This window comes from Oncorhynchus mykiss, chromosome 5, assembly GCF_013265735.2.
Source record: "Oncorhynchus mykiss isolate Arlee chromosome 5, USDA_OmykA_1.1, whole genome shotgun sequence".
Lineage (NCBI taxonomy): Eukaryota > Metazoa > Chordata > Actinopteri > Salmoniformes > Salmonidae > Oncorhynchus > Oncorhynchus mykiss.
In genome coordinates this window covers 6,298,826-6,322,787 of record NC_048569.1, presented here as the reverse complement: position 1 = coordinate 6,322,787, position 23,962 = coordinate 6,298,826, and the positions used below count along the sequence as shown (strand labels likewise).

At 42.8% G+C, this 23,962-nt stretch overlaps 1 protein-coding gene across 7 annotated transcripts in view; it reads left to right on the top strand.

Annotated features, from left to right (window-relative positions):
* The window catches only part of LOC110523124 (WD repeat-containing protein 7), a 342,879-nt gene that overhangs the window by 114,060 nt on the left and 204,857 nt on the right, over positions 1 to 23,962 (top strand). For all 7 annotated transcript variants that reach the window (XR_005051631.1, XR_005051630.1, XR_005051629.1 and 4 more), the window contains one exon: positions 801 to 924. Coding sequence is in view for 4 of the 7 variants with exons in the window: in XM_036976656.1 (XP_036832551.1) it covers positions 801 to 924 (124 nt within the window). In the remaining 3 variants the exon portion in view is untranslated. The remainder of the gene's footprint in view (positions 1 to 800; positions 925 to 23,962) is intronic.

Genomic DNA, 23,962 nt, shown 5'->3' with positions numbered 1-23,962 from the left:
GGGTTAGCTCCGGCCAGGGTTGGGGGTTAGCTCCGGCCAGGGTTGGGGGTTAGCTCCGGCCAGGTTTGGGGGTTAGCTCCGGCCAGGGTTGGGGGTTAGCTCCGGCCAGGGTTGGGGGTTAGCTCCGGCCAGGGTTGGGGGTTAGCTCCGGCCAGGGTTGGGGGTCATTGGTAGATGAGTAGGGGCTCTCGGTTTCTAAAGTCCCTCTCCTGTTCACGCTCTTCCCTCCTCTCCTGTTCACTCTCTACCCTCCTCTCCTGTTCACTCTCTACCCTCCTCTCCTGTTCACTCTCCACCCTCCTCTCCTGTTCACTCTCTACCCTCCTCTCCTGTTCACTCTCTTCCCTCCTCTCCTGTTCACTCTCTACCCTCCTCTCCTGTTCACTCTCTACCCTCCTCTCCTGTTCACTCTCTTCCCTCCTCTCCTGTTCACTCTCTTCCCTCCTCTCCTGTTCACTCTCTTTCCTCTTCCTCACCTGCTGTAAACCGTCCTGTGTTTCTCCGTTGGTCGAGCGTGGCGCTTGCAGACTTCAAGGGTCGTTGGTGCGATTCACACTGGGGCCACCCATTTTGAAAATGCCTGCGCACATTTACATTTTTAAGGCGATTGGGATAAAAGTGTTTGCTAAATGACATTATTTTATTAGCTTCCAGGTTCATAACCTGTGTTTTATTAGCTTCCATAACCTGTGTGTGTCTGTCCACCAGCGTACACCCTGAGAGACTGACTGATTTCCTTCCTGTTGGGATGTCTCTGTTGTCAGCTACTGATGTTAATATCCTGGGTCTTTCTCCACTAGGTGAGAGAAGCGGCCCAGGCCCTGCTCCTGGCTGAGCTGCGGAGGATTGGTCAGTCAGGCAGGAAGGACACCATCGACCTGTGGGCCCCCTACCTGCCCCAGTACGTGGATCAAGTCAGCTCACGTAAGTCTACGTGTGGGTGCGGGGCCGGGTGTGGGGGGCCGGGTGTGGGGTGTGGGGGCCGGGGTGTGGGGGGTGTTGGGGGGCCGGGGTGTGGGGCCGGGTGTGCGGGCGGGGATACAGTCTATAACATCAGTGGGCAGTCAGTCATATTCTATAGCCAACCTCAGTCAGTCATATTCTACAGCCAACCTCAGTCAGTCATATTCTATAGCCAACCTCAGTCAGTCATATTCTACAGCCAACCTCAGTCAGTCATATTCTATATCCAACCTCAGTCAGTCATATTCTACAGCCAACCTCAGTCAGTCATATTCTACAGCCAACCTCAGTCAGTCATAATCTACAGCCAACCTCAGTCAGTCATATTCTACAGCCAACCTCAGTCAGTCATATTCTATATCCAAACTCAGTCAGTCATATTCTACAGCCAACCTCAGCCAGTCATATTCTACAGCCAACCTCAGTCAGTCATATTCTACAGCCAACCTCAGTCAGTCATATTCTACAGCCAACCTCAGTCAGTCATATTCTACAGCCAACCTCAGTCAGTCATATTCTACAGCCAACCTCAGTCAGTCATATTCTATAGCCAACCTCAGTCAGTCATATTCTACAGCCAACCTCAGTCAGTCATATTCTACAGCCAACCTCAGTCAGTCATATTCTACAGCCAACCTCAGTCAGTCATATTCTACAGCCAACCTCAGTCAGTCATATTCTACAGCCAACCTAAGTCAGTCATATTCTACAGCCAACCTCAGTCAGTCATATTCTACAGCCAACCTCAGTCAGTCATATTCTACAGCCAACCTCAGTCAGTCATATTCTACAGCCAACCTCAGTCAGTCATATTCTACAGCCAACCTCAGTCAGTCATATTCTACAGCCAACCTCAGTCAGTCATATTCTACAGCCAACCTCAGTCAGTCATATTCTACAGCCAACCTCAGTCAGGCATATTCTATATCCAACCTCAGTCAGTCATATTCTACAGCCAACCTCAGTCAGTCATATTCTACAGCCAACCTCAGTCAGTCATATTCTACAGCCAACCTCAGTCAGTCATATTCTACAGCCAACCTCAGTCAGTCATATTCTATAGCCAACCTCAGTCAGTCATAATCTACAGCCAACCTCAGTCAGTCATATTCTACAGCCAACCTCAGTCAGTCATATTCTATAGCCAACCTTTGACCTCAGTCAGTCATATTCTACAGCCAACCTCAGTCAGTCATATTCTATATCCAACCTCAGTCAGTCATATTCTATAGCCAACCTCAGTCAGTCATATTCTATAGCCAACCTCAGTCAGTCATATTCTATAGCCAACCTCAGTCAGTCATATTCTATATCCAACCTCAGTCAGTCATATTCTATAGCCAACCTCAGTCAGTCATATTCTACAGCCAACCTCAGTCAGTCATATTCTATAGCCAACCTCAGTCAGTCATATTCTACAGCCAACCTCAGTCAGTCATATTCTATAGCCAACCTCAGTCAGTCATATTCTACAGCCAACCTCAGTCAGTCATATTCTATAGCCAACCTTTGACCTCAGTCAGTCATATTCTACAGCCAACCTCAGTCAGTCATATTCTACAGCCAACCTCAGTCAGTCATATTCTATAGCCAACCTCAGTCAGTCATATTCTATAGCCAACCTCAGTCAGTCATATTCTACAGCCAACCTCAGCCAGTCATATTCTACAGCCAACCTCAGCCAGTCATATTCTACAGCCAACCTCAGCCAGTCATATTCTACAGCCAACCTCAGTCAGTCATATTCTACAGCCAACCTCAGTCAGTCATATTCTACAGCCAACCTCAGTCAGTCATATTATATATCCAACCTCAGTCAGTCATATTCTATAGCCAACCTCAGTCAGTCATATTCTATAGCCAACCTTTGACCTCAGTCAGTCATATTCTACAGCCAACCTCAGTCAGTCATATTCTATAGCCAACCTCAGTCAGTCATATTCTACAGCCAACCTCAGCCAGTCATATACTACAGCCAACCTCAGTCAGTCATATTCTATATCCAACCTCAGTCAGTCATATTCTATAGCCAACCTCAGTCAGTCATATTCTACAGCCAACCTCAGCCAGTCATATACTACAGCCAACCTCAGTCAGTCATATTCTACAGCCAACCTCAGTCAGTCATATTCTATATCCAACCTCAGTCAGTCATATTCTATAGCCAACCTCAGTCAGTCATATTCTATATCCAACCTGTCAGTCAGTCATATTCTATAGCCAACCTCAGTCAGTCATATTCTACAGCCAACCTCAGTCAGTCATATTCTATAGCCAACCTCAGTCAGTCATATTCTATATCCAACCTCAGTCAGTCATATTCTATAGCCAACCTTTGACCTCAGTCAGTCATATTCTACAGCCAACCTCAGTCAGTCATATTCTATATCCAACCTCAGTCAGTCATATTCTATAGCCAACCTCAGTCAGTCATATTCTATAGCCAACCTCAGTCAGTCATATTCTATATCCAACCTCAGTCAGTCATATTCTATATCCAACCTCAGTCAGTCATATTCTATAGCCAACCTCAGTCAGTCATATTCTACAGCCAACCTCAGTCAGTCATATTCTAAAGCCAACCTCAGTCAGTCATATTCTACAGCCAACCTCAGTCAGTCATATTCTATAGCCAACCTCAGTCAGTCATATTCTACAGCCAACCTCAGTCAGTCATATTCTATAGCCAACCTTTGACCTCAGTCAGTCATATTCTACAGCCAACCTCAGTCAGTCATATTCTACAGCCAACCTCAGTCAGTCATATTCTATAGCCAACCTCAGTCAGTCATATTCTATATCCAACCTGTCAGTCAGTCATATTCTATATCCAACCTGTCAGTCAGTCATATTCTATAGCCAACCTCAGTCAGTCATATTCTACAGCCAACCTCAGCCAGTCATATTCTACAGCCAACCTCAGTCAGTCATATTCTACAGCCAACCTCAGTCAGTCATATTCTATAGCCAACCTCAGTCAGTCATATTCTACAGCCAACCTCAGCCAGTCATATACTACAGCCAACCTCAGTCAGTCATATTCTACAGCCAACCTCAGTCAGTCATATTCTACAGCCAACCTCAGCCAGTCATATTCTACAGCCAACCTCAGCCAGTCATATTCTACAGCCAACCTCAGTCAGTCATATTCTACAGCCAACCTCAGCCAGTCATATTCTATAGCCAACCTCAGTCAGTCATATTCTACAGCCAACCTCAGTCAGTCATATTCTACAGCCAACCTCAGTCAGTCATATTCTACAGCCAACCTCAGTCAGTCATATTCTACAGCCAACCTCAGTCAGTCATATTCTACAGCCAACCTCAGTCAGTCATATTCTACAGCCAACCTCAGTCAGTCATATTCTACAGCCAACCTCAGTCAGTCATATTCTATAGCCAACCTTTGACCTCAGTCAGAGCTGCCCTTCCTTTATCTGTTTCAATGTGTTCTCAGTTCTTTACAACACTTATTTCCCAGGTGCTCTTTGTCCGTCAGAACAAAAGTTGTGGGATAGAGGGGTTGTGAGCTCTTATTTTTAAACAACGAAGAACCAAAGAAATGTACCAGAACACGGAACGAAATAATGGATTGTGAGAGGCAGATCGAAGCCTTCGAATTGAGCTTCTGTGGTACGGCGTGGGCGTTGAGACGGGAAGAGAGATGTGTGTGTGCGCGTGTGGGGAGAGGGACTTGTGTTTCTTTACACACAGCTCCTGTATTGATCACACAGGTCAGATGTTATTGATAGTGGGCTGAATCAATAGAAGCCAGGCTTCACGGGGACGCCGCTTCCCTGGCGACACGGGGACGCCGCTTCCCTGGCGACACGGGGACGCCGCTTCCCTGGCGTCACGGGGACGCCGCTTCCCTGGCGTCACGGGGACGCCGCTTCCCTGGCGACACGGGGACGCCGCTTCCCTGGCGACACGGGGACGCCGCTTCCCTGGCGACACGGGGACGCCGCTTCCCTGGCGACACGGGGACGCCGCTTCCCTGGCGTCACGGGGACGCCGCTTCCCTGACGTCACGGGGACGCCGCTTCCCTGGCGACACGGGGACGCCGCTTCCCTGACGTCACGGGGACGCCGCTTCCCTGGCGTCACGGGGACGCCGCTTCCCTGGCGACACGGGGACGCCGGATTCTTCATTGAGTTGATGTCTGCCATACGCCCTGACGTCACGGCGGTGTTTTGAAAATGTACTGTGTTATTGAGCTGCTGATCCTGATAGAGGTGAATATCTTGTTGAGGTGTGTGTGTGTTTGTGTCTGCTATGTGATGTGAGTGGTCGTGCCTCTCAAAGCATTAACCAATTAGCCCCATTCCAACATTTAGCCTGACCCTACTATCAGGGTGTATTTACTGGCTAAATACATTAGACGAGGTAATGAGGCTCAGACAGACGGGCAGACGGACGGACGCACTACTTTGGTACTATATATCGTGCACTACTTTGGTACTATATATTGTGCACTACTTTGGTACTATATATAGTGCACTACTTTGGTACTATATATAGTGCACTACTTTGGTACTATATATAGTGCACTACTTTGGTACTATATATTATGCACTACTTATAGTGCACTACTTTGGTACTATATATTGTGCACTACTTTGGTACAATATATATTGCGCACTACTTTGGTACTATATATAGTGCACTACTTTGGTACTATATATTGTGCACTACTTTGGTACAATATATATAGTGCACTACTTTGGTAACATATATAGTGCACTACTTTGGTACTATATATAGTGCACTACTTTGGTACTATATATAGTGCACTACTTTGGTACTATATATTGTGCACTACTTTGGTACAATATATATAGTGCACTACTTTGGTACTATATATAGTGCACTACTTTGGTACTATATATAGTGCACTACTTTGGTACTATATATAGTGCATGTGGAAACCTATTCCAACCAGAAACACACAGACCAAGAAAACATGAGTAAACACACCCTCACTATGGTGAAACACTACAACATTACAGAAATAAGCTACGGAAAAAGAAGGAACAGCAAGTCAGATATCAACTCAATGAAGATTCCAATGGATCTATCAATTGGAACTCACTAAACATAACTTTTTTTATTTTTCCTCAACTTGTGTATGATATAATTAGACTAGCATAGCTAAATAAAGGTTAAATAAATTTAAAAAAAATATATATATATATAATATTCTTTCTTTTTTTTAGCTTTGGGTCTCTACCTTTATCCAATATAAATATATTATTTTTTTTAGCTTTGGGTCTCTACCTTTATCCAATATAAAAAAATATATATTTATTTTTTAAATTTGCTACATGAGACAGAATCAAGCCGGTCTGTCACATTCATGAATGTGTTACTCAATGCAATAGTAGTGAAGGCCAAATTTAAACATTTTACCAAATCATTTTTTATATATATATTTTTAGAATAACTAAAGTGGTCATAAAATGTATCAAATCCATATGTCAGCGTAGAACCCCCCCCTCCCAAATGTAATTGGTTTTTACCAAATTACCGTACGAAAGACCATGGATTTACCCAGCACACCCTAATTGACAAACAAACAAAACAAAAGCAAAGTCTTTAATGCATATTGATTTCAAAAAAAGCTTTTCACTCAATTTGGTGTGAGGGCTGCTATATAAATTGATGGAAGTGTTGGGGGAAAAACATGCAACATTATAAAATGTATGAAAACAACAAGTGTTTTGGTTAAAATGGGCAAATACACGTTTCTTTCCTCAGGGCCGTGGGGTGAGACAAGGATGCACCTTGAGCCCCACCCTCATCAACATATAGAGTATATAAATTAATTGGTGAGGGCACTAGAACAGTCTGGCTCACCCTATTAGATTCTGAAGTCAAATGTCTACTGTTTGCTCATGATCTGGTGCTTCTGTCAACAACCAAGGAGGGCCTATAGCAGTTCCTAGATCTTCTGCACAGATTGTCAGACCTGGGCCCTGACAGTAAATCTCAGTAAGACAAACAATAATGGTGTTCCAAAAAAGGTCCAGTTGCCAGGATCACAAATACAAGTTCCGTCTAGACACCGTTGCCCTATAGCACGCACAAAATTCAGCCTAGATATCAGCGCTGCTGTGAACGATCAGAGAGACAAGGCAATAAACATCTTCTGTGACATCAAATCAAACTTTATTTGTCACAGGTGTAGAGCTTACCGTGAAATGCCCTTAACATACGGCTGAAATCCCGTTAACGGGATCGATTTGACAACAGCCAGTGAAAGTGCAGGAGATAATCCCACCATAGGGTCCGATTTCAAAAAGGCTTTACGACGAAAGCATACCATGCGATTGTTAGGTCAGCGCCAAGTCACAGAAAAACACAGCCATTTTTCCAGCCAAAGAGAAGAGTCACAAAAAAGCAGAAATAGATCAAATTAATCATTAACCTTTGATTATCATCAGATGACACTCACAGGACTTCATGTTACACGATACATGTAGGTTTTGTTCGATAAAGTTCATATTTATATCCAAAAATCCCAGTGCTTTAGGTTCAGTAATGTTTTGCTTCCAAAACATCCGGTGATTTTGCAGAGAGCCACATCCAATTTACAGAAATACTCGTCATGAATGTTGATGAAAATATACGTGTTATACATGGAATTAAAGATATACTTCTCCTTAATGCAACCGATGTGTCAGATTTCAAAAAAAAAGTGTTACGGAAAAAGCACACCATGCAATCATCTGAGTACAGTGCTGAGGCACCAAAACAAGCGTCAACAGAAGTCAGAAATAGCATTATAAATATTCACTTATCTTTAATCTTCATCGGAATGCACTCCCTGGAATCCCAGTTCCACAATAAATGTTTGTTTTGTTCGATTAAGTCCATAATTTATGTCCAAATACCTCCTTTTTGTTCGCACGTTTAGTTCACAAATCCAAATTCACAAGGCGCAGGCACTTTGTTCAGACGACAGTTACAGTTCAGTTCGTAGAAACATGTCAAATCATGTATAGAATCAATCTTTAGGATATTTTGTATCATAAATCTTCAATAATATTCCAACTGGACAATTCCTTTGTCTTTAGAAATGAAAGGAACGTCCTCACGGCATTCTACCAGACCTCTTAGTCAAACAGATCTTATTCGCTCCCCCTTCACAGTGGAAGCCTGAAACAAGGTTCTAAAGACTGTTGACATCTTGTGGAAGCCTTCGGAAGTGCAATCGGACTAAATTTTACACTGTGTATTGGATAGGCAAAGACTTAAAAAACTACAAACCTCAGATTTCCCACTTCCTGGTTGGATTTTTTTTCTCAGATTGTTGCCTGCCATATGAGTTCTGTTCTACTCACATGCATCATTCGAACAGTTTTAGAAACTTCAGTGTGTTTTCTATTCAAATCTACTAATATTATGCATATCTTAGCTTCTGGGCCTGAGTAGCAGGCTGTTTACTCTGGGCACCTTATTCATCCAAGCTGCTCAATACTGCCCCCAGCCATAGGAAGTTAACCAACAGTGCAGTTCAAGAAATAGTTAAGAAAATATTTACCAAATAGACTAAAGTACCACAATAACAGTAGCGAGGTTATATACAGGGGGGTACCGGTACCGAGTCAGTGTGCGGGGGTACAGGTTAGTTGAGGTAATTTATACACGTTGGTAGGGTCTTCCAAATGGACAATGACTCCAAGCATACTTCAAAAAGTTGACCAAATGGCTTAAGGACAACAAAGTTGAGGTATGTGCAGTGGCCATCACAAAGCCCTGACCTCAATCCTATAGAACATTTGTGGGCAGGACTGAAAAGTTTGTGCGAGCAAGGAGGCCTACAAACCCGACTCAGTTACACCAGCTCTGTCAGGAGGAATGGGCCAAAATACACCCAACTTATTGTGGGAAGCTTGTGGAAGGCGACCCAAAACGTTTGACCCAAGTTAAACAATTTAAAGGCAATGCTACCAAATACTAATCGAGTGTATGCAAACTTCTGACCCACTGGGAATGTGATGAAAGAATTAAAAGCTGAAATAAATCACACTGCTGTTGTTCTGACATTTCACGTTCTTAAAATAAAGTGGTGATCCTAACTGACCTAAGACGTGGAATTTTTACTAGAATTAAATGTCAGGAATTGTGAAAAACCGAGTTTAAATATATTTGGCTAAGGTGTATGTAAACATCCGACTTCAACTGTATCAGGTGAAATACCACGGTGTGCCATCACAACAGCAAGATGTTGTGCAAATATGAATAAAGGCCATTGAATTGAGTCTCTTTTCAGCAGTTAGAGAAAATATTCAGACCCCTTTTGATTTCCACATTGTTACTTTACAGCCTTGTTCTAAAATTAATTAAATGTTGTTTTTTTTCCCCTCACCAATCTACATTATAAATGTTAGGAAATTTATAAAATATTTTTTTAAATTAAGTATCACATTTCATATCTATTCAGACCCTTTACTCAGTACTTTATTGAAGCACCTTTGGTAGCCATTGGAGCATCTAGTCTTCTTGGGTATGACGCTTCAAGCATGACACACCTGTATTTGGGGAGTTTCTCCCATTCTTCTCTGCAGATCCTCTCAAGCTCTGTCATGTTGGATGGGGAGCGTTGCTGCACAGCTATCTCCAGGTCTCTCCAGAGAACTTCAAATCTGGGCTCTGGCTGTGCCACTCAAGGACATTCAGACACTTGTCCCAAACCCACGTTTTCTTGGCTATGTGCTTAGGGTCGTTGTCCTGTTGGAAGGTGAACCTTCGCTCCAGTCTGAGGTCCTGAGTGCACTGAAGCAGGTTTTCATCAAGGATCTCTCTGTACTTTGCTCCGTTCATCTTTCCTCGATCTTTCCCAGTCCCTGCCATTGAAAAACATCCCCACAGAATGATGCTGCCACCACCATGCTTCACCGTAGTGATGCTGCCACCACCATGCTTCACCGTAGTGATGCTGCCACCACCATGCTTCACCGTAGGGATGCTGCCACCACCATGCTTCACCGTAGTGATGCTGCTACCACCATGCTTCACCGTAGTGATGCTGCCACCACCATGGTTCCCTGTAGGGATGGTGCCAGGTTTCTTCCAGACGTTTGAACTCTTTGTCCTGAATGCCAATGCCACAGAATCTTGTTTGTGGTCTGATTGTCTCCACCATAAAGGCCAGATTGGTGGAGTTCTGCGGAGATCGTTGTCCTTCTGGAAGGTTCTCCCATCTCCACAGAGGAACTCTGGAGCTCTGTCAGAGTGACCATCGGGTTCTTGGTCACCTCCCTGACCAAGGCCCTTCTCCCCCGATTGCTCAGTTTAGTCGGGCGGCCAGCTCTAGGAAGAGTCTTCCATTTAAGAATGATGGATGCCACTGTGTTCTTTGGGGACCTTCAATGCTGCAGAAGTGTTTTGGTACCCTTCCCCAGATCTGCCTCGAGACACAATCCTGCCTTGGAGCGGTTACAGACAATTCCTTCAACCTCATGGCTTGGTTTTTGCTCTGACATGCACTGTCAACGGGTGGGACCTTTTATATAGACCGGTGTGTGTGTCTTTCCAAATCATATCCAATCAATTTAATTTACTGCAGGTGGACTGCAATTTGTAGAAACATTCCAAGAATGATCAATGGAACCTGGATGCACCTTAGCTCAATTTCGAGTCTTGGGGATGTCATTTTGGAGCATTGTGATGTCATTATGGAGTATTGTGTGTAAATTGCTTAGGATATTGTTTTATTTAATACGTTTTAGAATAAGGCTGTAACGTAATTAAATGTGGTAAAGTCGAAGGGTCTGAATACTTTCCCGAAGGCACTGTATTTGTGACTTTCAGAAATAGAGACATGGAGGCTGAAGTTAGAAACGGCTTATCTGCCTGCCTGCCTCCCGGGCTGAATAATTAATGCAGAGTGGAACCCCCCCCAGGGAGGCATCCTCCTCTTCCCTCCATCCCTCTCTCCATCCGTCCAGCCCTCTCTACATTTCTCCATCCGTCCATCCCTCTCTACATTTCGTCATCCAGCCCACAGAGGATATCTTTATCCCCAACATCCACCCAGCTTCTCCTCTGATCTGTGCTGCTGTGTGTGGTCCTGGAAGAGAGGGGTTGTGCCATGTCCACAACAGTGGAGCCACCAGGCCACACTGACGGGACAGACACTGGTGGCTCTGGGGAACAGCTGCCATGGCAACGGACCCTTGCTGCTCAGTCTAGTGTTACCACGGGGAGGGGGAGAGATTGAGAGAGAAAGGGGAGGGGGAGTTAAATTTGGTTTATTTATTTCACTTGCTTTGGCAATGTAAACATGTTTCACATGCCAATAAAGCTCCTTAAATTGAATTGAGAGAGCTATGGCGACTGACCTCGGCAGGGGAACAAGGCGGCAGGGGTCAGTGAATCGGATATCTTTTCGTTTTCCTCTGCGGCGCTCCTCTCTCTGCCTCCCCAAAGTGCTTTGGGACGGGTCTCTGGTCTCTGCCTCCCCAAAGCACTCTGGGACGGGTCTCTGGTCTCTCTGCCTCCCCAAAGCGCTCTGGGACGGGTCTCTGGTCTCTCTGCCTCCCCAAAGCACTCTGGGACGGGTCTCTGGTCTCGCTGCCTCCCCAAAGCACTCTGGGATGGGTCTCTGGTCTCTCTGCCTCCCCAAAGCGCTCTGGGACGGGTCTCTGGTCTCTCTGCCTCCCCAAAGCACTCTGGGACGGGTCTCTGGTCTCGCTGCCTCCCCAAAGCACTCTGGGATGGGTCTCTGGTCTCTCTGCCTCCCCAAAGCGCTCTGGGACGGGTCTCTGGTCTCTGCCTCCCCAAAGCGCTCTGGGACGGGTCTCTGGTCTCTCTGCCTCCCCAAAGCACTCTGGGACGGGTCTCTGGTCTCTCTGCCTCCCCAAAGCGCTCTGGGACGGTTCTCTGGTCTCTCTGCCTGCCTGCCCTGCTACATGGCTGTTGGCCTGGCAGCATGGATACAGAGGTTTGGTCCAGGCAGGGAGAATGTGACAGATCCTATGTAGACCTGAGTTAGAATTGACTCACCACACACTACCATACTAACCCAGCTAGCTGTATCAGTCTGTACAACGTGTGGTTCTAATCCAGATAGATGTATGAGTCTGTACAACGTGTGGTTCTAATCCAGATAGATGTATGTATCTATACAACGTGTGGTTCTAATCCAGATAGATGAATGTATCTATACAACGTGTGGTTCTAATCCAGATAGATGTATGTATCTATACAACGTGTGGTTCTAATCCAGATAGATGTATGTATCTATACAACGTGTGGTTCTAATCCAGATGGCTGTATGTGTCTGTACAACGTGTGGTTCTAATCCAGATAGATGTATGTATCTATACAACGTGTGGTTCTAATCCAGATAGATGTATGTATCTATACAACGTGTGGTTCTAATCCAGATAGATGTATGTATCTATACAACGTGTGGTTCTAATCCAGATGGCTGTATGTGTCTGTACAACGTGTGGTTCTAATCCAGATGGCTGTATGTGTCTGTACAACGTGTGGTTCTAATCCAGATAGATGTATGTGTCTATACAACGTGTGGTTCTAATCCAGATAGATGTATGTGTCTATACAACGTGTGGTTCTAATCCAGATGGCTGTATGTGTCTGTACAACGTGTGGTTCTAATCCAGATAGATGTATGTGTCTATACAACGTGTGGTTCTAATCCAGATGGCTGTATGTGTCTGTACAACGTGTGGTTCTAATCCAGATAGATGTATGTGTCTATACAACGTGTGGTTCTAATCCAGATAGATGTATGTATCTATACAACGTGTGGTTCTAATCCAGATAGATGTATGTGTCTATACAACGTGTGGTTCTAATCCAGATAGATGTATGTGTCTGTACAACGTGTGGTTCTAATCCAGATGGCTGTATGTGTCTGTACAACGTGTGGTTCTAATCCAGATGGCTGTATGTGTCTGTACAACGTGTGGTTCTAACCCAGATAGATGTGTATATATTTGCTTGGTGCAGGGACTCCACACTTTCATTTGAAAAAGCACCACTGGACCTACAGTACTCTATGCCCCTAAGTGTAGGCTAGCTAGATGTCCTACCTGCTGTTAATTCTCCTCTCGTAAACGTTAGACTTTCCTCTGCACTTAAGCAGATCTGTTACAGTGGAAAGGTCACTGATGCACAATGGTGTACACAAGCGGCCATGCTGAGACACACACACACACACACACAAGGCCATGTTGAGGGAGGAGAGCCAAACTAAGGCAATGAATAAGTGACCTTTTACAGGGAGGTAAAATTTACAAGAGCATAAAATGGAAACCAGTTTATTCCTATGAGGAGTATGTTGTTGATATGGTTTGGAAAACATAGCCATTGAATTATTTGTTATTATTGGAGAAATGTTAACGGAAAGGTTAACGGTGAGTTCTCTCTTTTTTTATTTATTTAATCCAGTTTATTTGTGAGGAATGTACCCTACATGACTAAAAGTACGTGGACACCTGCTCGTCAAACATCTATTTCAAAATTGATGGGCATTAATATGGAGTTGGTCCCCCGTTTTGCTGCTATAACAGCCTCCACTCTTCTGGGAAGGCTTTCCACTAGATGTTGGGAACATTGCTGCTATAACAGCCTCCACTCTTCTGGGAAGGCTTTTTCCACTAGATGTTGTAACATTGCTGCGGGGACTTGCTTCCATTCAGCCACGAGCATTGGTGAGGTCGGGAACAATGATGTTGGGCGATTAGGCCTGGCTCGCAGTCGGAATTCCAATTCATCCCAAATGTATTCGGTTGGGTTGAGGTCGGGGCTCTGTGCAGGCCAGTCAAGTTCTTCCACTCCAATCTCGGTAAACCATTTCTGTATTGACCTCGCTTTGTGCACAGGGGGCATTGTCATGCTGAAACGGGAAAGGGCTTTCCCCAAACTGTTGCCACCAAGTTGGAAGCACAGAATCGTCTAGAATATCGTTGTATGCTGTCGCGTTAAAGTTACGATTCCATTTAAATTACAATGAAACAAAAATACGAAGTGTCTAGTTCCAATTTCATAAAATTAAGATATCAATTCTAATTTAATTCAATGTAAATTCTCCACTTCTTCATAAATTGTAATTGGCCCCAACCATGATTATCTTAAGCATCCACTATACAGCTTGGTGTGTTGTTAAACTAGTCCTCTGAGAAATTGAGCTCAGGTACATCCTGTTTCCATTGATCATCCTTGTGATGTTTCTACAACTTGATTGGAGTCCGCCAATAAAGTCAATTCAATTGATTGGACATGATTTGGAAAGGCACACACCTGTCTATAATGTCCCACAGTTGACAGTACATGTCAGAGCAAAAACCAAGCCATGAGGTCGAAGGAATTGTCCATAGAGCTCCGAGACGGGATTGTGTTGAGGCAAAGAGCTGGGGGAAGCATTGACAGTCTCCAAGAACTCCAAGAACACAGTGGCCTCCATCATTCTTAAATGGAAGATGTTTGCAACCACCAAGAATCATCCTAGAGCTGACCGCCTGGTCCAAACTGAGCAATTGGGGGAGAAGGGCCTTGTTCAGAGAGGGGACCAAGAACCCAATGGTCACTTTGACAGAACTCCAGAGTTCCTCTGTGGAGATGGGAGAACCTTCCAGAAGGACAACCATCTCTGCAGCACTCCACCAGTCTAGCCTTTATGGTGGAGTGGCCAGACAGAAGCCACTCCTCAGTAAAACAAGATTCTCTGGTCTGATGAAACCAAGATTGAACTCTTTGGCCTGAATGCCAATCGTCACGTCTGGAGGAAACATGGCACAATCCCTACGGTGAAGCATGGTGGTGGCAGCATCATGTTGTGGAGATGTTTTTCAGTTGTAGGGACTGGGAGACTAGTCAGGATTGAGGGACTCCTCTCCACTTGAGCAGAGTTATTCAAACTGTGGACTCTCCTCTATCCTAAATCGTTAGTTGGGTCAGGATCTGGGGCTTTCATCCTGACACGCGACTATTTACATCGACCTGAAGTCTGTCAGGTGTCTCTGGTTGGTCTGTCTCTGTGAGGACTGTTCCATCCCTCCTAGAGAGCAGTCTTCAGACACTAGCTAAATGTCCACATGCTGCTCAGACAGCATCCCTCCTAGAGAGCAGTCTTCAGACAGCATCCCTCCTAGAGAGCAGTCTTCAGACACTAGCTAAACGTTCACATGCTGCTCAGACAGCATCCCTCCTAGAGAGCAGTCTTCAGACAGCATCCCTCCTAGAGAGCAGTCTTCAGACACTAGCTAAACGTTCACATGCTGCTCAGACAGCATCCCTCTTAGAGAGCAGTCTTCAGACAGCATCCCTCTTAGAGAGCAGTCTTCAGACAGCATCCCTCCTAGAGAGCAGTCTTCAGACACTAGCTAAACGTTCACATGCTGCTCAGACAGCATCCCTCTTAGAGAGCAGTCTTCAGACAGCATCCCTCCTAGAGAGCAGTCTTCAGACAGCATCCCTCCTAGAGAGCAGTCTTCAGACAGCATCCCTCCTAGAGAGCAGTCTTCAGACACTAGCTAAACGTTCACATGCTGCTCAGACAGCATCCCTGTAGGTCGTGTGCTGTGGGTGACAGCAGTCATAGGTCATCTGAGAAGAGTAGGCATTTAACCTCTGAATTGTGGAGACTAACACCAGGGGCTAAGGAATTTTCTAGAATAGTGGCCAATTCGTTTATGTAAATATTGAAGAGTGCAGGGCTCAGATTACAACCCTGGCGAAGGCCCCCCGCCCCTGTTTAAATAATTGTTATTTTCTTGCCAATTTTAATGCCTGTATACATTGATATAATTGTTTTTATATTTTACCTTTTATTTATACAGGTTTTTTCTCATTGAGATAACATCACTTTTCCAAGAGAGACCTGGTACAATAGCAGCAGGGGGAACAACGTTTCAGACAAAACAACTTACATCCACTAACACAACATTAAACAAAACTATAAACACACATACAGTACAACAATTACATATTACGTTAAAAAAAAACAAATGTTTTGACTAAAAACAGCTGACCTAAAAACAATTACACTCTTCTATGATATAGACATCGATCAAGTGTTTAAACTCCGCCAACGAAACTAGATCATCACATTTCATGTTTTACACTTTACACCACTATCGATACCCTTGTAGAACAGTCCTGGATGTCAAATAGAATCAAATGCTGTTTGGAAGTCGATAAAGCAAGTGTATATTTTTGGTATTATTTTGGTGGACATGTTTATCTATCAGGGTGTAAATATGATCAGTTGTGCAATGTTTTGGTATAAATCCAATTTGGCTTTTTACTCAAGACATAGTGTTTATTGAGGTCGTTTATAACTCTTACATTTATAATAGTACAGAAAACCTTCCCCAGGTTACTGTTCACACAAATGCCTCTGTAATTGTTAGACGAATTTGTCCCCGTTCTTAGATTGGAGTTGAGTCCTTGATTCCAGATGTCAGGGAAATAACCTACACTCAGGATCAAATTAAACACTTTTAATACAGCCAATTTGAAATGTTGCACTTGTGAGTTTGAGCATCTAATTTAGGATGACATCAGGTCCGCATGCTTTTTTAAATTTGAGAGCCTGAAGTTTCTTATAGAGCTCCTGGTCAGTAATAGTTTAGTGTCTTATAGAGCTCCTGGTCAGTAATAGTTTAGTTTCTTATAGAGCTCCTGGTCAGTAATAGTTTAGTTTCTTATAGAGCTCCTGGTCAGTAATAGTTTAGTTTCTTATAGAGCTCCTGGTCAGTAATAGTTTAGTTTCTTATAGAGCTCCTGGTCAGTAATAGTTTAGTTTCTTATAGAGCTCCTGGTCAGTAATAGTTTAGTTTCTTATAGAGCTCCTGGTCAGTAATAGTTTAGTTTCTTCTAGAGCTCCTGGTCAGTAATAGTTTATTTCTTATAGAGCTCCTGGTCAGTAATAGTTTAGTGTCTTATAGAGCTCCTGGTCAGTAATAGTTTAGTTTCTTATAGAGCTCCTGGTCAGTAATAGTTTAGTTTCTTATAGAGCTCCTGGTCAGTAATAGTTTAGTTTCTTCTAGAGCTCCTGGTCAGTAACTGTGTAGTCCAGTGGATTTTGATTGTCCTTTATAGCTTTTTCGAATCCATTCAACTTATCATGAATTTGGCGTTCTGCGTTTGTGTCAATTTGAACGGTATTGCGGAGTGTTTTAAAATGGGTTGACCATTTGTCACCATGTGTGTCTCTCTCTCTTCACTCCTCTCTCTTATCTTCTATCTCTTCTCTCTTCCCTGTCTCTTCTGTCTCTTCTCTCTCTCTCCTCTCTCTCTCTTCTCTCTCTCCTCTCTCTCTCCTCTCTCTCTCTTCTCTCTCTCCTCTCTCTCTCCTCTCTCTCTCTGTCTCTCTCAAATTCAAATTCAAATTCAAGCTGCTTTATTGGCATGAAAAACATTGTGTCAATATTGCCAAAGCAACAATGTATACAATATACATTGTAACAAAATTGTAAATGATAGCAAATAATAATATAAAATGGTAGTAAATAATAATACAAAAATAAATACAATAAAATGGTAACAGTCTACAGTAAACATTAATAATTATAGTAATAACAATAATAGTAATAATAAGTAAGTTACTGTTTACTATGCAGATGTTATTATTCAGTGTCCCTCAGGCTATGGCAGGAAAATACATATTTGGCTGCAAGAGGAGCCATTGCTCCTTCGCCCATGAGTATTCTTAGTTTTTCCTCTGGGTTCAATTTGTAAAAATTTGGAATATATGTAGTAATTTCTGTGAATAATGAATCTCTTTGTGAGGAATATTTATCACAGTAAAGGAGAAAGTGCATCTCTGTCTCTACCTCCCCTGTCATGCAGTGACCACATACACGCTCCTCTTTGGGTAGCCATGTCTTTTTATGTCTGCCGGTTTCTATTGCCAATCGGTGGTCACTCAGCCTGTACTTGGTAAGGATCTGTCTCTGCTTCGTATCTCTGACAGAGTAGAGATAATCAGCCAATTCATATTCTCTGTTTAGGGTCAGATAGCAATTTAGTCGGCTTTGGGATTTTGTTTCGTTTTTCCAGTATTGTAAGTATGATTCCTTTGATTGGTTCATGATTTTGTTTATTGGAATTCTTTCTTTTGAAGCAGTGCTGGTGTCAGCTTGATTGGTGAGGTCCAACACCAGCTGACTGAGAGGGCTCGTTTCTGGGCTCAGCTCTTGGGCTTGAAGTGCTTTAAATTGCAGACTCGAATTTGGACTTGAATTTAGATGTAGCCAAAATTTTAATGATCTTTTCTGTATTTTCATTATTACTGGAAAACGGCCCAATTCTGCCCTACATGCATTAGTTGGTGTATTTCTCTGGACTTGTAGAATTTTCCGACAGAATTCTGCATGTAGGGTTTCAATTGGATGTTTGTCCCACATTTTAAAATCCAGTTTATTGAGTGGCCCCCAAACCTCACTTCCATAAAGTGCTATTGGTAGGATTACACTGTCAAATATTTTAGTCCAAATTCTAATTGGGATGTTGATTTTGAATAATTTCATTTTTATTGCATACATTGCTCTGCGGGCTTTTTCTTTGAGTGCATTCACTGCCATATTAAAGTTTCCCGATGCAGATATGGTCAGACCAAGGTAGGTGTAATTTTTTGTGTGTTCAATTAAGGTGTTGTTCAGGGTGAATTTACATTTTTGTTTCTGACATCTGGGTTTTTTTTGGAAAATCATGATTTTAGTTTTTTGGAAATTTACTGCCAGGGCCCAATTATGGCAATATTGCTCCAGAATATTAATGTTTTGTTGAAGACCTTCTTTGGTTGGTGATAGAAGTACCAAGTCATCAGCATATAGCAGGTATTTCACCTCTGTGTCAAATAGTGTGAGTCCTGGGGCTGGAGATTGGTCCAACATGTCTGCTAATTCATTGATATAAATGTTGAAAAGATTTGGACTCAAATTGCAGCCTTGTCTCACACCTCGACATTGTGAAAAAAATTCTGTTCTTTGGTTTTTGATTTTTATTGCACACTTATTTTCTGTGTACATACATTTTATTAAGTCATACACCTTACCACCAAGCCCACTTTGTAGAATTTTGTAGAATAGCCCTTCGTGCCAAATCGAATCAAATGCTTTTTTAAAGTCAATAAAGCAAGCAAAGATTTTGCCCTCTTTTTTTTGGTGGACGTGTTTATTAATTAGTGTGTGTAAGGTGTATATATGGTCAGTAGTGCGATGGTTAGGGAGAAAGCCAATTTGACATTTACTTATTACATTCTTTTCTTGAAGAAAGGTTTGAATTCTTGAATTCAAAATGCTACAGAAAATCTTTCCCAAGTTACTGTTGACGCAAATTCCCCTGTAATTATTGGGGTCTGATTTGTCTCCACTTTTGTGGATAGGGGAGATGAGCCCCTGGTTCCAGACATCAGGGAAGTAGCCAGAAGTTAAAACCATGTTGAACAATTTAAGCACAGCATTTTGCAACTCAGGTGTGCTGTTTTTCAGCATTTCATTTCTGATGTTGTCTACACCACAAGCCTTTTTTGATTTAATAGATTTTAGCTTTTCATTTAGTTCTTGTTGGGTTATTGGGTAATCTAATGGATTTTGGTTGTTTTTAATGACTGATTCCAGGATGTTCAATTTTTCTTTAATTTCTAATTGGTTCTGGTTTAAGTCTTTTTGTGGGATGTTTTTGTATAGATTATCAAAGTAAGTTTTCCAAATTCCTACATCTTGTATGGCTAATTCTTGTGGCTTTGTTGTGCTTAAATTGTTCCACATGTCCCAGAACTGATTTTGGTCAATTGCGTTTTCAATTTCATCAAGTGTCTTGTTGGTATAATTCAATTTCTTGCATTTCAGTGTTTGTTTATACTGTTTCAGAGTTTCAAAGTATTCATATCGTAGCTCTGGGTTGTTTTGCTGCTTATGTTTTTTGTTTGACATTTGTCTTAGGTGTTTTCTAATTGTTTTACATTCATTATCAAACCATTTGTCAGAAACATTTTGATTTTTGCTTCTGATGTTGCATTGCTTTGGTTTTCTCAAATTTGCTTTCGATGCTGCTTTTTGGAATATGCAGTTGATGTTTTGGGTAGCTGAATTGACACCATCTTTATTGTTTTGGTACTGTGAGTTATTGAAAAACTGTATAGAGTTCATCGTTTCATTTGAGTTCAATGTTTCAATGAATGCCTCTGCACTGTTTGGAGCCCATCTGAACGATTGGTTTATGTTGTAAAGTTTATTGGGCTGTTTTTTTGAATGAATATTGCCAGTTAATTTCTTCAGAAACACATTGATCTGACTGTGATCTGACAATGGTGTCTGTGGTCTGACAGTGAATGCACTAATGGAGGAGGGGTCAATGTCAGTGATGGCATAATCGACTACACTTGTCCCAAGAGCTGAGCAGTAAGTAAACTGACCTAAAGAGTCCCCTCTGATTCTACCATTAAGCATGTACAGGCCTAAGGCTCGACAGAGATGTACTAACTCTTTTCCATTTTTGTTCAGTATTTGGTCAGGACTGTTTCTATTATTTATAATAGGGCTACTGTACAAGGAGGGGTGTCCAAATATGTGGTGGTTACCTCCCGCATCAGTGTAGTCAGGCTCAGAACCTGTTCTTGCATTGAAATCTCCACAAAGAAGCACTTTACCCTGCGCCTGAAATGTAATGATTTCTGTCTGGAGATTGTCAAAAAACTGATCATCATAATATGATGAATCTGAAGGAGGAGCATAAGCTGCACATATGTATACATCATTGTCACAATAGATTGTACCTTTGTTAAGTTTTAGCCAAATGTGAGTGGTACCTTTTTTCATTTCATTCAGTGCTAAGTCCTGCTTATGCCAAATTATGATTCCACCTGAGTCTCGGCCCCGTTTAACATTTTTATGTTTGATTGATGGTAGTAAACTTTCTCTATAGCCTGAGGGACACTGAGTATCTATGTCTCCACGACACCATGTTTCCAGTAGGATTATGATGTCCTGTCCCTTGATGTTTTTAATCAATTCTGGATTAGTTGTTTTATAACCAAAATGTGAAGAGTATAGGCCCTGGATATTCCAAGAGCTGATAGTTAATGATCTCATTTATAATAAGTGATATTCACTGGTTTGAGTAAAGTACATCGAAAAAAACAAAAAAAATAAAATATGTATATATACATATATATACATACACATATACATATATATACATACACATATACACATATACATACATATATACACATATACATACATATATACATACATATATACACATATACATACATATATACATACACATACATATATATATACATACATATACACACATATACATATATATACATACATACATACACATATACATACATATATACATACACATACATATATATATACATATATATATATACATACACATATACACATATACACATATACATACATATATACACATATACATACATATATACACATATACATATATATACATACATATATACACATATACATACATATATACATACACATACATATATATATACATATATATACATACACATACATACACATATATACATACACATACATATACACACACATACATACATACATACACACACACACACACACATACATACATACACACACACACACACACATACATATATATACATATATATACACATACACATATATATATATATATATATATATATATATATATATATATATATATATACATACATATACACACATACATGCACATACACATATACACACATACACACACACGCGCACACACACACACACACACACACACACACACACACACACACACCATTACATATAATAATTATTATAATACCGGTGTCAATACATTTAGGAATATTTGTAAACAAATGAATAAGAATGGAATAAGATTGCATTGTACTTATGTTATGTGCAATCTGCAACCCTGTGTGTTTGTGTGTGTGTGTGTGCGCGTGCGTGCCCGTGTGTGAATTAAAGGGACTGTCTAGTTCAGTAGTCTGCATATTAGTTGCAGTAGTTGGCGCACCTCTCCTATCTCTGATTGTTCTAGGGGTCTTCTGCCAGAGGTTACCTCAGCATATGTAGGCTGACGATCTAATTGATACATGGTGTGGACTGCATCATGTGGTCTACTTCCCTGAAGGGCAGTGTTCTGACCGACCCTGGAGTAGTGGTCAGAGCTGTGTTGTGATGGGCTGGGTCTAGTAGAGCTGTGTTGTGATGGGACAGGTCTAGTAGAGCTGTGTTGTGATGGGCCGGGTCTAGTAGAGCTGTGTTGTGATGGGCCGGGTCTAGTAGAGCTGTGTTGTGATGGGCCGGGTCTAGTAGAGCTGTGTTGTGATGGGCCGGGTCTAGTAGAGCTTTGTTGTGATGGGCCAGGTCTAGTAGAGCTGTGTTGTGATGGGCCAGGTCTAGTAGAGCTGTGTTGTGATGGGCCAGGTCTAGTAGAGCTTTGTTGTGATGGGCCAGGTCTAGTAGAGCTGTGTTGTGATGGGCCGGGTCTAGTAGAGCTGTGCTGTGTTGGGCCTGGTCTAGTAGAGCTGTGCTGTGTTGGGCCTGGTCTAGTAGAGCTGTGCTGTAATAAGCCATGTCTGGCTCTTTTCTCCTCGGGATGGTGGAGGTACTGTTGTTTCAGAAGGTGGGGCGGGGGACCTTTGTTGCTGGGGTGATGGGTGTGTGGGTCCCTGCCAAGTGTTGCATCTTTTAGGTCCTTGGCAAAGGTTCTGATACTGTCCTGATCAAGATGTATATTATCATATAAGTGTTGACATGTCAGAGTGGGGTGGTGAGCCGTTCTGACGTTGAGCAGTGAGGCACAGTCCACAGTGATCTGTTGATTTATTTTGTCGATCAACTTTTCTGGGAAGTCTTTTCTTGGTAGGAGGGTGGACACAACTATATTGGTTGTTGGGAACATAGCCTGTGCCCGTTCTGCCACTCTTCTCACTGCCCCAGATACATTTTCACCTTTGGCATGAAGGTCGTTTGTGCCAGTGTGGATGATGATGTTGTCAGGGGTGTCAATCCTGGTCTGACTGAGTAGCTGCATTGCACTCTCAGTTGTAGGACACCAGAACTTATACACCTGGTGTCTAGGGAATAATCTTTCCTGGACTAAGAACTTCCCATTTGAATCAATTAGAATTGCAGTTGTGGGTGATTGTCTGGGTGGAGCAGACTGGGAGGCTGGTATTCTGACCTGGGCTGGAGCAGACTGGGAGGCTGGTAGGTTAACCTGGGCTGGAGCAGACTGGGAGGCTGGTATTCTGACCTGGGCTGGAGCAGACTGGGAGGCTGGTAGGTTGACCTGGGCTGGAGCAGACTGGGAGGCTGGTAGGTTAACCTGGGCTGGAGCAGACTGGGAGGCTGGTATTCTGACCTGGGCTGGAGCAGACTGGAAGGCTGGTAGGTTGACCTGGGCTGGAGCAGACTGAGAGGCTGGTAGGTTGACCTGGGCTGGAGCAGACTGGTAGGCTGGTGCAGTGTCATCCGGCTGTGTAGTGGAGGCCATGCTGGTCTCAGGTTCTGCTTGTGTTGTACCAAGCTGGTGGACATGTTTTCTAGATGCAGAGGACACAATGACTCTCTGCCGGTTGAGGGTGTCAATGTACCTCTCTTTTTGTTCGAGCTCCTTTCTAGTTGTGCTCAGATGGTCTCTGAGGTCATCATTTGTCTGACTCAGCTTGTCCATTCTGCTTTCTAATTTAGCTATGGATGCTCTGCTCTCCTCCCTGAACTGTTTCATCTCTTCTTTGAGTTTCTGGACAGTGTCCTCCTCTTGAAGCTTCTTCTCTCTGAGTTCTATGACCTCTGCTTCGACTAGAGAGAGGGTGTTGTGGAAACGTTGCATAGCAGGTGTTCTTATTGAAATTGTCATGTCCTTGACTCTGTCTGCTGCAGGTGAGGTAGGTAAAGGGACGTTGAGGGCTTCCTGCTGGGTCACAGAGACCATTGGGGTCTGCTTTTCTCCATCTCCCTCCTTGACTTTTTCCTC